The sequence below is a fragment of the Pygocentrus nattereri genome, chromosome 19 (genome assembly GCF_015220715.1).
Source record: "Pygocentrus nattereri isolate fPygNat1 chromosome 19, fPygNat1.pri, whole genome shotgun sequence".
Taxonomy (NCBI): Eukaryota; Metazoa; Chordata; class Actinopteri; order Characiformes; family Serrasalmidae; genus Pygocentrus; species Pygocentrus nattereri.
In genome coordinates, this window is record NC_051229.1 from 2,575,924 (window position 1) to 2,590,484 (window position 14,561).

The following is a 14,561-nucleotide window of genomic DNA, read 5'->3' on the forward strand; positions in this document are numbered from 1 at the left end:
TTTTGTTTAGATTGAAGATTTTTTCACTAAGATCATTTTTTCAGTGTGAACAGCACTGATTGGTTAGAGGGTTCAGATTTTGCAGCCTTCTGAGACTTCCCTGCTCTATAACTCTATAACAGACAGTATCCTGTGCAGCCCTCAGGTGTACTGGTGTACAATTCCTGCCTCACCTAGTGGACCTTCTTACCTCCTCCTGCTCCTTCACTGGTTCCCCACAGGACACACTGGGAGAGCCTGCAGCAGACAGACGGTGGAGAACAGAGAGTGCGTGAGGAAGCGTTGGAGTGAGGTGAGGGTTGTGGTAAAGTGTGTGGAGCTCTGTTTGTACGCACTGTTCAGGGTCTCTGTGTTGCTGATTGAAGACACTGTCTTGAGAGCTGATTTGAGGGGAATCTGAGAGTTGGTCAGAGTCGGGCTGTAGGAGGACTCCTCGGTGGAAATCTGGAGAGAGACATCTACTGTAAACCTGGGAGATAACTAGTGTAGCTCCTAACGTAAATACATAACTGGCTTTCTCTGGTGTTAACTTTGTGTTCTCCACATGATTTGAGGCAAGCGAGTGAGGATTTAGGTCAGCAGTCGGCACCATGCTAACTGGTGGGTGTATAAGCTTCCATTACTTTTACTAATTTTTGCCAAACTGTCAGTACGTCAGCAGCTTTTAACACCAGCTCTGCTTTTTACGATGGCATTTTAGGGCCACTGTAAGTAAAAATAGTAGACTTCGAGAATAAAGTCATAATATTTCGAGAATACGGTCATAATATTTCGGGAATAAAGTTGTTATATTTTGGGAATAAAGTTGTTATATTTTGGGAATAAAGTTGTTATATTTTGGGAATGAAGTTGTTATATTTTGGGAATGAAGTTGTTATATTTTGGGAATGAAGTTGTTATATTTTGGGAATAAAGTTGTTATATTTTGGGAATGAAGTTGTTATATTTTGGGAATAAAGTTGTTATATTTTGGGAATAAAGTTGTTATATTTTGGGAATAAAGTTGTTATATTTTAGGAATGAAGTTGTTATATTTTGGGAATAAAGTTGTTATATTTTGGGAATGAAGTTGTTATATTTTGGGAATAAAGTTGTTATATTTTGGGAATGAAGTTGTTATATTTTGGGAATAAAGTTGTTATATTTTGAGAAAAAATGTTGTAGAATTACAATAGAATGGCATTAATACCAGGAAAGGTCGCAATATTGAGTTGGTGGAGCTGCACTTTCATATCGATTCCCCCATAAAGAGACACTCAGCCTCCCCGTCTCTCCTGCTCATCAGCACCAGCCTGGTATCAGTATAAGAACCAGCTGAAACGGCTGAGCAGGAATTTTTATCTAGAATAAAGAGCCAGACGGACTCAGAGGAAACCGTCTGTCTGTGTTGTTGAAGGAGAATCTCAGGCAGGGTCGTCTACGCGGCTATCGGGGGCTTCATCTCCCCCTATTCAAAGAGGGCATGAAGTTTCACAGACAGTGAGGATGAAGATCAAGATGATCCACAGAGAGACGGGAGTGAGCGGAGCTCCGGCGCCAGGACAGCAACCGAGACCCCAACGCATTATAGCAGCCCCCCTACAGTACAGCAGCCCACTCTGTCCTCCAAATATTACGACTTTATTCTCAAAATATTACGACTTTATTCTCCAAGTCCACTATTTTTATTTTTGTTAACAGCGGCCCTAAAACGCCGCTGTAGCTTTTTCCTGTAGAGCCCAAACCAGCTTTCAGAAGCTTGTCCATCACCATGCCGCACACTGTGTCCTCTGTTCTGCTTTAATCAGCGGCCAGCACTAAACCAAACCCTCGCGCCATGTCTTACCAGGAAGCGGACACCGCGGCTGGCCTTGGGTGAGGAATCCTGGGAGAAGGACGGGACGTGGGCGCCATTGTCCTGAGCACGTTCTCGCAGGTATTCCAGCCTGCGAGTCCGGCCAAGCTGCTCTGACAGCAAGGACTGCAGCTGGGAACGCTCGATAGAGCCAAGCAGGATCATGGACTCTACAGCCAGACGGGAACACGGACAAGATACACAGCAGAGAGACACAGTGGACAGTCACATATCATCACTCAGTACATGTCAGTTACACTGAGAGAACATCTCCTGATGAACTGGCTGACTGAAACGTTACGCCAAGCTGGCTTAACATCCACCTGCTGCGATGGAAGCCTCGTCTCGAAGCCTCAGCCTATCAGAAACCAGAGGTTTGATTTATTTATCCCCCTGTTTTAAATTCATTAGCTTAGCGGTTTTTACAGCTGGCGTTCCCAGAGGCAGCATTACAGGGGAAATGGGAAAAACTCCCTAAGAACACCAGGAAGAAACCGTGACAGGAGCCAAGATTCTAAAGGGGAACCCATCCTCCTCCGGTGGACAGCAGATAGCAAAGCAATGACACAACAAGAGTAAAATGAATAATAAAAAAAAACCACTGATAAACAATGAAGTATTTATATAAACCAATGATAAACAATGAAGTATTTATATAAACCAATGATAAACAATGAAGTATTTATATTAACCAATGATAAACAATGAAGCATTTACACTAACCAATGATAAACAATGAAGTATTTACACTAACCAATGATAAACAATGAAGTATTTATATTAACCAATGATAAACAATGAAGCATTTACACTAACCAATGATAAACAATGAAGTATTTATATAAACCACTGATAAACAATGAAGTATTTATATTAACCAATGATAAACAATGAAGCATTTACACTAACCAATGATAAACAATGAAGTATTTATATAAACCAATGATAAACAATGAAGTATTTATATAAACCAATGATAAACAATGAAGTATTTACACTAACCAATGATAAACAATGAAGCATTTACACTAACCAATGATAAACAATGAAGTATTTATATAAACCAATGATAAACAATGAAGTATTTATATTAACCAATGATAAACAATGAAGCATTTACACTAACCAATGATAAACAATGAAGTATTTATATTAACCAATGATAAACAATGAAGTATTTACACTAACCAATGATAAACAATGAAGTATTTATATAAACCAATGATAAACAATGAAGCATTTACACTAACCAATGATAAACAATGAAGTATTTATATAAACCAATGATAAACAATGAAGTATTTACACTAACCAATGATAAACAATGAAGTATTTATATAAACCAATGATAAACAATGAAGTATTTACACTAACCAATGATAAACAATGAAGTATTTACACTAACCAATAATAAACAATGACTGAAGTGTTTATATGAACTAATGATCCTTAATGACAGAAGTATTGTTATTAATTAATGATAATCGATGACCCCTGTTAGAGGCCTGTCCGAGTGACCGTGAGAAACTCGTTATTGAAGGGCAGCACTGTCTGTCATGACATGTTAGTATGAATACTGACTCAGACTCAGTGAGGCAGGTAAACAGTGTCAAAGGCTGAATCGTTGTAGTGAGAATCTGTGCCCCACTGTAATCAGGAGGGCGGGGGGACGTTTAGCACTGAAACAGATAAACGTGTGTAAATATGGTGGTCATAATGATTAATACCCTTCTGAGAAAGAGAAATTACAGGATTGCCCACTGGAGCTTTTCTGCCCGTCTGCATGAACTGGATTCTCTCAGTGTTGGCGTATGAACAGTTAGGGACTCATCATCTATCTCACCTCTAGACTCCACCAGGGCCAGAGTTTTGAGGTGCCCGGCCAGCAGAGCTTCCTGCAGGTCTCGGTAAGTGGAGGACAGTGTGATGTGGCGCACATCTCTCACCATGATGTCCTCCACACGGATGTTGTACTTCCTGCGTATGAAGTGTGAATGAAAAATGTGAGCTGGGAGTGACAAAAACACACTACACTCACAGATTCAGTAAGTCTAGGCATGCATGCTGGATGTCCTGAGTACAGTCAACTTAGGCACTATGTAAACATACTACACACTGTATACTGTACACCGATCAGGCCGAACATTCTGACCACCTCCTTGTTTCTACACTTGGGCAATTTGGCTGTGAAGAAATTGGAATCAGCATCAGGCTGTGGTTACACTACACTCCCGATTTTAGCCCCGATTCTCAGTCTGGCTCTGGGGTCGGTTGGAGTCGACAGTTGGAGAGAGAATCGAGTCCTGTGAGGACTCAGATTTTTGGCCTCCCAATCGTGTTTCAGACCAGTCTGAGTTTATATTTTTAACCCGACTGAGTGAAATCTAATGTAAACTGATCAATGACTCAACAGCCAATGAAAACAGAGAGTGTGAAAGAAGAAAACACAGCAAGTAAACAAAGAAAAATGGCAATTTCCAGTGTCACTCGTGGGTGAAGTGAAGCTTTTAACTGAGTTTCAGGCAGAATCGAGTTTATGTACATTTAAAACTCTAAACAACACCAAACGGATGACTTTTTAAAATCCATGATCCTCAGTTAAACATGTTTACCGCCACATGTTTGTTTATTTGCGTCTCCTAGGAATGGGAGAACATGTGAGTTCAGTCAGCTCTGTGAGTTCAGTGAGCTCCCTTTGGCTCAGCAGCAGCTTAAAAGTTGTGTGTGATCCCCAGTTATTTAGTGTGTGATCTCCAATATTTCAGTCACCCCCAAAAATCTGCAAACACCAGTCGGATAGTGTGAGGCACTGGATCTGTTCAGACTTTAAAAGTCATGCAGTGAACCCAAGGCTCTAGCCATAAGGGACCTCATCCCAAAGCTTCATGTGTTTATTTTTCTTCACGGCAATTTCCAGTGTTCAGCGGCACCCAACATACTCTCAAACTCCGCCTATATAAACTCCAGTCAGAATAAGAGGCGACACCACATAGAGAGCCAAACAGACAGAGAGATGGACAGAGAGCCAAAGGAAGTAAATGGGATCTACTCACTCCTGCCCCCAGCCCAGTTCGGGCAGATATGGAAGCTTCTGGATTCTGATGATGGAGTCGTAGAGTGAGGGCTGCAGGCTCTGGGCCACGGCGTTGGCCAGAATAACGGCAATCATCACAGGAAGGATGTGTGAAATCTGCCCGGTCAGCTCAAACACGATGACAGCAGTGGACACAGTGTGAGTGACTGCTCCAGAGAGTGCCGCAGCCCCTGAGGGAGTCACACACACACACAGACAGGTCAATTGTAAAAGCACATCAAATTACAGTGCAGGACCAGGATGCAGTGCAGGTTCCTACTGTTTCTGTATCGCACACCATCCCAAAGGTATTACTGCCCCCCTGTTTCTGCATTTTATTCACAAACTTACACTCTGGCTTCTCCGTTTAATCAAATGAGAGTATGGTGATTTGACCATTTCTGGTTGGTGAGCAGAGGGTCAGTGGGCAGAAGGTTAGCGGGCAGAGGGTCTGTGGGCAGAAGGTCAATGGACGTAAGGTCTGTGGACAAAGGATCATTGGGCAGGTGGTCGGTGGGCAGAAGGTGGGCGGGAAGAGGGTCAGTGGGTGGAAGGTCGGTGAGCGGAGGGTCTGTGGGTTTGACAAATGTGTCAGTTTGGTGATTTACCTGCTCCAGCACACCTGATCACACCCTGTTAATTGCCAGGTTAAGTGGGTGTGTTTGAGCAGGGAAACCTCCAAACTGCTGGACCTCCAGAATAGAATTTAGAACCATTGGTCACTGTGTTTGCACACTGTGGAATCAGACCTCTGCATTTAACCCATCCATGCAGTTAAACGCCCACATACATGCACACTACTGAATACTGAACACGGTGGGCAGCCTATACTGGGACATATTAACTCATATTTTCAGCCAAGATGACAAAACTTTATTTCAATTAAAATGGACATAAAATGTCGTGACACCCAAGGCGGTTTCAAATTTTTGTTCAAAGGACAAAACGGCCCTCCTTTACATTTGGGTTGCCCACTCCTTTATGGCTTGTAATAAGTGGTGAATATAACTAAGTAGCCCTTCTATATTCATTTCATCAACTTTTTTAGCTTTTGGTCATATAATCATGAGCATGATAAATGATGACCCCTTGATTTAAACATATATACACCAATCAGGCCTAACATTATGATCACCTCCCTGTTTCTACGCTCACTGTCCACTTTATCAGCTCCACTTACTGTATAGCTGCACTCTGTAGTTCTACAGTTACAGACTGTAGTCCATCTGTTTCTCTGATACTCTGTTACCCTGTTCTTCAGTGGTCAGGACCCCCATGGACCCTCACAGAGCAGGTACTGTTTGGGTGGTGGGTCATTCTCAGTACTGCAGTAACAATAACATGGTGGTGGTGTGTTAGTGTGTTGCACTGGTACAAGTGGATCAGACACAGTAGTGCTGCTGAAGTTTTTAAATACTGCATCCTGTGGGCAGCGTCCAGTGGGCACTGATGAAGGACTAGAGGATGACCAACACAAACTGTGCAACAGCAGATGAGCTGTCGTCTCTGACTTTACATCTACAAGGTGGACCGACAAGATAGGAGTGTCTAACGGAGTGGACAGTGAGTGGACACAGTGTTGAAAAATTCCAGCAGCACTTCTGTGTCTGATCCACTCATACCAGCACAACACACACTAACACACCAGCACCACGTCAATGTTACTGCAGTGCTGAGAATGACCCACCACCCAAATAGTACCTGCTCTGTGAGGGTCCATGGGGGTCCTGACCACTGAAGAACAGGGTAAAAGGGGGCTAACACCACTGTCTGTGAACACAGTTCATCACTGCATCCACAAACGCTGTTAAACTCTAAAACACAGAGAAGAACCCAAATATAAACAGGATCCAGAAACGCTGCCACCTTCTCTGGGCCTGAGCTCATTTAAAATGGACTGAGGGGAAGTGGAAAAGTGTCCGGCGGTCCGACGAATCAACATTTGAAATTCTTTTAGGAAATCATGGACACTGTGTCCTCCGGGCTGAAGACCACCCAGCTTGTTATCAGTGCTCAGTTCTAAAGCCAGTATTCATGATGGTTTAGGGGGCATTAGTGCTCATGGCCTGGGTGACCTGCTCATCTGTGAAGGCTCCATTAAAGCTGAATGATATAAACATGTTTTATCAACATCTGCTGCCGTCCAGACGACGTCTTTTTCAGGGAAGGCCTTGATTATTTCAGCAGGACGATGTCAAACCACATTCTGCATGTATTACAGCAGCACTGCTCCATATTAAGAGTCCGGGCGCTAAACTGACCTGCCTGCAGTCCAGACCGGTCACCACTGAGAACATTTGGCACATTATAAAATGAAAAATACGACAAATGAGCCCCTGAAACTGACGATCAGCTGAAATCCTGAATCAAACAAGAACAGGAATCATTTCACTGTCAGAGCTGCAGCAGCGTCTCCTCAGTTCCCAAACACTGACAGAGCTGTTAGAGAAGAGCTGATGGACTCAGCGGGAAACAGACCCGTCCCAACTTTTATGGAACATGTTGTTGGCATCAAATTCAAAATGGGCACATATTTCTAAAAAAACTATAAAAATTCTGTTTCAACATTTGATTTGTCGTCTTTGTAGTATTTTCCTTTAAAAATGTGGTTTACATGATTTGCACATCATTGCATTTTATTATCATTTACATTCAGCACAGCGTCCCAACTTTTTTGGATACTGCACCGCACAAAATAGCTTCTAGGACCTTCCTCTCTCAATGCTTTATCGCTCGCTCCATCGTACCCACCTGCCTTCACGCTGATCGGGTGCACTGACAGCACTGAAAGTGATGGCTGTAACAGCTATTTGTCTTGATTTATATTTTGCTATAGATTATTTAATAACAGTACATATATTTTATTGCTGTTTTTATGGGGCCCTTGGCTCTGGATGGTTGCATACTGTAAAGTCGGCTCCTGACTCGGAGGTTGCCGCCGGCTATTTCATCTCCTGTTGGGCTCCTGACAAGCGTTCCACTCCACTGCATTACAGCTGGAGCCATTTCCATGGCCCTGATCTAATTTGGCTGCTGTGCGGTGGGGGTTAATGAAAAATGTATGACTCTGCACACAGCACACCCTGCAGGTTCAATTATGCGGGTGTGAATAAAACACAGGTTTTTGAACGACAACAAATGGACGTACACCACCGTTCAAAAGACTGGAAAACAACCTGGCTGCAGATTCACACGATTCTCAGTCCGGCCTACGAACTTTCCTCACATTTGAAATCATGAGATAAGTAACGATATTCAATAAAACACACCTGGATGGATCCAGAGTGATGTACTGAGCTGTGGATGACTATTACATACCAAGAAATAGAACAAAGAATGACGGAATAAGAAGAATAAAATCAACAGACTACATAGGATGTCATTTGATAAGATCTATTGTAAACAATTCAATATAATCGAATTAATAAATGGGTCGTTTTTTTAAAAATCAATCATATACAATTCAAAGCAGCGCAGAAGCGCTCGTCCCCACAGCCGCGTGTAGAGGAGGAAAAAACATGTATTACTTCCATTTTAACTGCAATAATCTATGGATTTAAATGACAAAGAAAACAAATAAATATTATAAAATATATAATGAAAGTTCCCCAGGAGTCGTGTCACTGGTGTGACTACTTGGCAAAAAAGCTTTTATTTTGGAGGGGTTGTCACACCGATGACGTCACTCGACCTCCTTTGTCCTGTTTTCTGAGGATCTATGGAGAGAAGCTCATGGTGAGTCCACTGTGTCTCTCAGTTCTCAGAGATCTTCTCATTCAGCTCATGATCTCATAGGAAGCTTTTAGCTGACGTCACTGGTGTGACCGACTTTATTCTGAGGTCACTGTGAAAAAATCGAAACACAAATGGATTAAATTTGATATTTTAGTGGATGTTTCATGACTGGACATCGTGTGGTTTGATTCTCTGTAGCAGATGTTTAGTAAAACGCATTGATCATTAAAAACATCTCTGGTGTTTCCTTCATTATGAGTAACACCGATGAGGATCAGTAACACCAGTGACTCCTATGGACAGATAGAAAAGTGGACCCTTTCTACAGGATGACCCGTAGCTACAGTTCTTATCATCTAACTAACTAAAGTCATGGGTTGTAATTAGAGCTGCACCGATACCAGCCTCATATTGGTCTCGACGCCGAGACTGGCACTTAAACGGAGTGTCGTTATCACACAGTGATGAGGGATTATGTCATTTGAGACGAGCAGCAGTATAAATGCTCACTGCAAAATCTCTAACGCCTGTGTTTGGCGGGAAGGCAGTGGCAGTGCGTGATATTCCAGTTGGAATTCTTTGGAAGCAGTGCCTGCAGTGCACCTCTGTCGGACAGCTTATCGAACAGCTGGACTCGAATCTCACATCGATATTAGAATCTGCAGCTCAACAGCTGCAACTGACGGCGTAAATGACTGTAACATTTGCTAAACTCCAGCAGAGTCTGACACTCAGAGATGCTCGGAAGCCACAATCAGCAGAGCTTTTGAGCCAAAGAAGCTGCTGTGTGATCATTTGTACGAACCGTAGGTTTATCTCTATACTGTTCAGTTCCTTTTATGACTATTTTGAACAATGAAAATGTTCAATATTGTTCTTATTACTAACTATTTATGGTAAATAAAGAGTTTTTAAGCATAAAATTCACACACACTGCTAAGACGGCATTTTAGGGCAACTTCTATTAAAAATAAAAATAGTGGACTTGGAGAATAAAGTCGGAATATTTTGAGAATAAAGTCGTAATATTTGGAGGATAGAGTGGGCTGCTGTACTGTAGGGGGGCTGCGATACTGTGTTGGGGTATCGGTTGCTGTCCTGGCGCCGGAGCCCCGCTCACTCCCGTCTCTCTGTGGATCATCTTGATCTTCATTCTCACCGATTCTCCTTCAACAACACAGACAGACGGTTTCCTCCGAGTCCGTCCGGCTCCTTATTCTAGATAAACAGTTCCCTGCTCAGCCGTTTCAGCCGGTTCTTACACTAATACCAGGCTGGTGCTGATGAGCAGGAGAGATGGGGAGGCTGAGTGTTTCTTTATGGGGTAATTGATATGAAAGTGCAGCTTCATCAACTCAACGCCCCTCATTTAACATGAGGAGGTGCTGCTTCCCTTTACAAAGACTTTCCTGGAACTAATGTCACTTTAATGTCGTAATTCTATGACTTTCTTCTCGAAATATTACGAGTTTCTTCTTGACATATTACCACTTTATTCCCGAAATATCATACTGTACAACTTTAATATGCTCAATTGGATTGAGATGTGGGGAATGGAGGCCAGAGCAACACCTTGAACTCTTTGTCATGTTCCTCAACCATTTCTGAACAACGTGCGTGGTGTGGCCGATCATTATCCTGCTGAAAGAGGCCATGGGGGAACACCATCTCCACTAAAGTGTGTACCTACTCCACAACAATGTTTAGGTAGGTGCCATGTGTCAAACTGACGTCCAGATAAGCAGCACACACACCTGACCGCCCTGTGATGTAAAAGAAAACGGGACTCATCAGACCAGCCAACCTTCTTCCATTACTCCAAGGACCAGTTCTGACACTCACATGCCCATTGCAGGCACTTCTGATGATAGACAGGGGTCAGCGTGAACACTCTGACCAGTCTGCAGTTCCACAGCCCCAGCATTGATTGCTTCTGTAACCATCATTACATTTTTTGTGACTTGTTCCAAAGTAGTCCTTTTGCGGAACATGATGGGGTGCACCTGGTCCACAACGATGTTCAGATAGGTGGCACATGCCAAACTGACGTCCACATGAACACCGAAGCCAGAGTTTCCCAGCAGTACACTGCCTACAGCCTCACCCTCACTGGACCGGCTTGTCTTCTTCCCACAGTGCATCCTGGGCCCATCACTTCCCCAGGGAAACGGCTCACACATACCCAGTCATACACATGATGTAAAAGAAACCAGAACTCATCAGACCAAGCTACCTTCTTGCATCACTCCAAGGTCCAGTTTCGACTCCTGTGTGCCCATTGCAGGTGCTTTTGATGCTGGACAGGGGTCAGCATGGGCGTTCTGACCAGTCTGTGGCTACACAGTGGGATGTGATGTGCTGTGTGTTGTGATTTCTCCCGTAACCATCTTTAAACTGTTTCGTGACTTGAGCCACAGTAGCCTTTCTCTCGGTTTGGCCCAGACGGTACAGCCTTCCTCGCCCTCGCACATCAACGAGCCTTGGGCACCCAACACCCCGTCACCAGTTTGTAGTTTGCCCCTCCTCGAACTGCTGTTGGTAGGTTCTCACTAGTGGTGTAACGATGGTTGTATTGTGGTTTTGGTCTGGGTTTTAGAATCATTACACCCTTACTCTCTTAAAAAACATGGTTCTTCAAGGGTTCTTTAGTAAAGAAAAATGACAACTATTGCTTGGTTCTTTGCATGAAATGATGAAACTGTTATTCAGATTGACAAAGAATGCATTATACAGGGTTTTTGAAAAGGATTCTGTATAGCACCAAAAAGGGTTCTGCTATCATCACAGGCTTGGGTTCTATATAGCAAGAAAATGGTTCTATATAGGACCAAAAAGGGGTTGAAAAAAAGGTTCTATATACTATATACCACCAAAAAGGGTTTTGGCTATTGTTACAGGCTTAACATCATCACAAGAGCAGAACCCTTTTGAGTTCTATATAGGACCCTTATTAAAAAGGTTCTATTTAGAACCATATACAGCACATCTCTCCATCAATCTAAAGAGCCCTCTCACAACGCAAAGAACCATTTAATCATGCAAAGTGTATTCATGGCTCTTTATAGAAGCATTTTATTCACTGAAGAACCCTTTAAGAACCATCTTTTAAAGAGTGTAGTACTCACCACTGCTGACTGAGAATGGACCATAAGCCTCACTGTGTAGGAGATGCTCCAGCCCAGTCGTCTGGGCATAATGACCTGGCTTAGGTCTTCACGTCTGCACATTTCTCGACCTGGGTAATACCTGGGTGGTTGGTTAGTGTAGTGGGTCACACCTCTGCCTTCTACACTGTACACTGGGGTTCAATCCTCACCTGGGTAACCACCCTACACTATACCAATAGAGTCCTTGGGCAAGACTCCCAACACCACCTTCACCCTCCTGTGTAAAACAATCAAATTGTAAGTTGCTCTGGATAAGAGCGTCAGCCAAAATGTAAACGTACCTCGTGTGACCCTGACATGCGCCGATGTTACAAGACAAAGTTTAAGTGATCCCACAAACGGGGAAATTTCACCTCCACATTTAACCCATCCACGAAGTGAAACACCACATACACACTAGTGAGCACACACACTAGGGGGCAGTGAGCACACTTGCCCAGAGCGGTGGGCAGCCCTATCCACAGCACTCAAGGAGCAGTTGGGGGTTAGGTGTCTTACTCAAGGACACCTCAGTCATGGACTGTCAGCACTGAGGATCGAACCGGCGACCTTCTGGTCACAGGGCTGGTTCCCTGACCTCCAGCCCACAACTGCCCCAATCAAAGTCATTCTCTTCATCTGTAAACGGTCATAATGTTTCGTCCCTCCAACACATAAAGCATCTCTACATAAATGATTCCAAACTTTTGAACCGCAGTGAGCAATGCACGTCTCTCACCTACGACAGCGTAGCCACCAGGAACTATGGGATATACGGTGCTGTCGGTGTGAATGCCTTCTGGGAAGACAGCTGCCATGCTTTCACCGACCAATCGGCCGAACGCAGCACCTGTTCAACACAGAAACACACATGCACACACACAGTCACTGCAAACGACACATTACGGACCGCAACCTAAACAACCACAACAGACTGAGCATTAACAGCTATAATAAATACACTATATGTCCAAAAGTGGCAGACACTCACTCATCCAGCATATTAACCGTGTATCGGGGTATTAATAGTGAGTGTGCTGCAGTAACAGCCTCTGGGGAGGCTTCTAAATGTTGAACATTGCTGTGAGGATTTGACTGAACATTAGTGAGGTCAAGTACTGATGTTGCGTGGTCAGTTCTGGATCACTCCAACTCATCCCAAAGGTATTGGATGGAACTCCACCACACCAGGGAATGCAGTTCCACTGCTCCACAGCCCAATGCTGGGGGGCTTTATACCTCTCTAGCCCACTCTGGGCATTGGTCATGGAGACCTTAGGCTCATGTGCAGCTGCTTCGTAGTGTCTCAGTCTATTGGTCAATGCAATCAGATCAAATAATTTATTTGTAGAGTAAGACATTTTATGCCGTTCTTTCATTGCACTAATAGTACTCGTATTTGAGTATGGGTTTGGGCTAATCAGCCCACCTTTGCTCCAAACCAATCAACAAAAAGGTTTGTTTGGAGGTATGATCTGAATGTACGGGTCTAGAAATCCGATTAAGAAACACAATAAAAAGGCTGGATTTTAGCGCAGTGATCAGATTTCTCAGTGCTGTAAACTCTTACTCTGATGTCTGTCAGATTTCTCAGTCTGAGCATGCGCGAAAACAGGCCGCGGTACCAGAAATAAGCGAGCAGCGCCGCAGAGAGACACAGCAAAACACTTTGAGCGACACTGAAATCGACTAAATGCTTGATGAAATAAAGGATGTAAATATTCTTCATCTTCTAGATGATATACAGTGCTGTGCAAAGGTTTTAGGCATCTAAACAAATTTCTAAACAGTTGACCTCAGCTGTGAGTTTATCACAATACACATTAGAATAAAGTCGTATTCATAATTCAAATAAACAGGAAAACAATAAAAAGTAACAAGAATTTCTCGGGTCCATATTTTTCCTGGACACCTTCACAGCCGCCACAGAGACTCGTTAATATCATCAATTACATCATGAGCTCAATTTACTGAGCACTGATTGGTCAAACCAGGAGCTGCTTTTTAACTACATATAATACTGGACTTCCTCAAGGAGGAGAGGCTTGGAGATGGGTCAACACACACACTGACGTCCAGAACATCACTATTTATTATATATATATCATTATTCTTTAGTATTCTATACATTTTGTTTATTCAAATATTAACACTTTTCTCAGCAAATAAACACAAACTACACAAATAAACAGATTTTGAAAATGAGTCTTGGGTGCCTCAGACTTCCACACAGTGCTGTATGTTCATATTTTCAGGTAAAGTGGCGCAATATTTAAAAAAAAATCCACGGTATGAAGTTTGAGTTTTATGTTATGTCTACATCACGTCTTCTGAGCTTATTGGTTGGTTGCCAATCAGAAATCTGATTACTGTCTGACTCGTGTAGACCTGGAGTTTCTCCATCATCTGATTACTCAAGTGCAAGTAAACGTGTTGATCTGACTCCTGACAACATCTGATTTTCTACGGTCATCGGATTATTAGGTGCACACTCAATGTTTCAGGCCTACCGAATACTTTTGGACCATATAGCGTAAACACAGGAAAATAAAGTACAGATACACATGTAGAAAGGATGTAAGGCTGGCAAACAAAATTCCCATGAAGGATACTCACATGTGGGCACAGACATGCAGATGATTCTGGACTCAACAAAGCTGCAGTGCTTTCGCCATATAACACCAGTCAGTTAGTCACAGTCTTTAGTCAGTCAGACAGTGAGGATGTTTGGCGATGAAGAGGGGAGGGGGTGTGGGGAGGGGGGGAGGAGAAA

The 14,561-nt window shown here is 43.2% G+C and overlaps 1 protein-coding gene across 7 annotated transcripts in view; it reads right to left on the reverse strand.

Moving 5' to 3' along the window:
- clcn2a (chloride channel, voltage-sensitive 2a) overlaps positions 1–14,561 on the reverse strand; it is a 144,986-nt gene that overhangs the window by 17,882 nt on the left and 112,543 nt on the right. For 6 of the 7 annotated variants that reach the window (XM_037547704.1, XM_037547706.1, XM_037547701.1 and 3 more), the window contains 6 exons: positions 12,528–12,638; positions 4,888–5,098; positions 3,678–3,811; positions 1,826–2,004; positions 336–444; positions 191–237 (listed from right to left, as the gene is read on the reverse strand). In XM_037547704.1, the coding sequence (XP_037403601.1) occupies positions 191–237; positions 336–444; positions 1,826–2,004; positions 3,678–3,811; positions 4,888–5,098; positions 12,528–12,638 (791 nt within the window). The remainder of the gene's footprint in view (positions 1–190; positions 238–335; positions 445–1,825; positions 2,005–3,677; positions 3,812–4,887; positions 5,099–12,527; positions 12,639–14,561) is intronic. The other variant, XM_037547707.1, reaches the window with a different exon arrangement.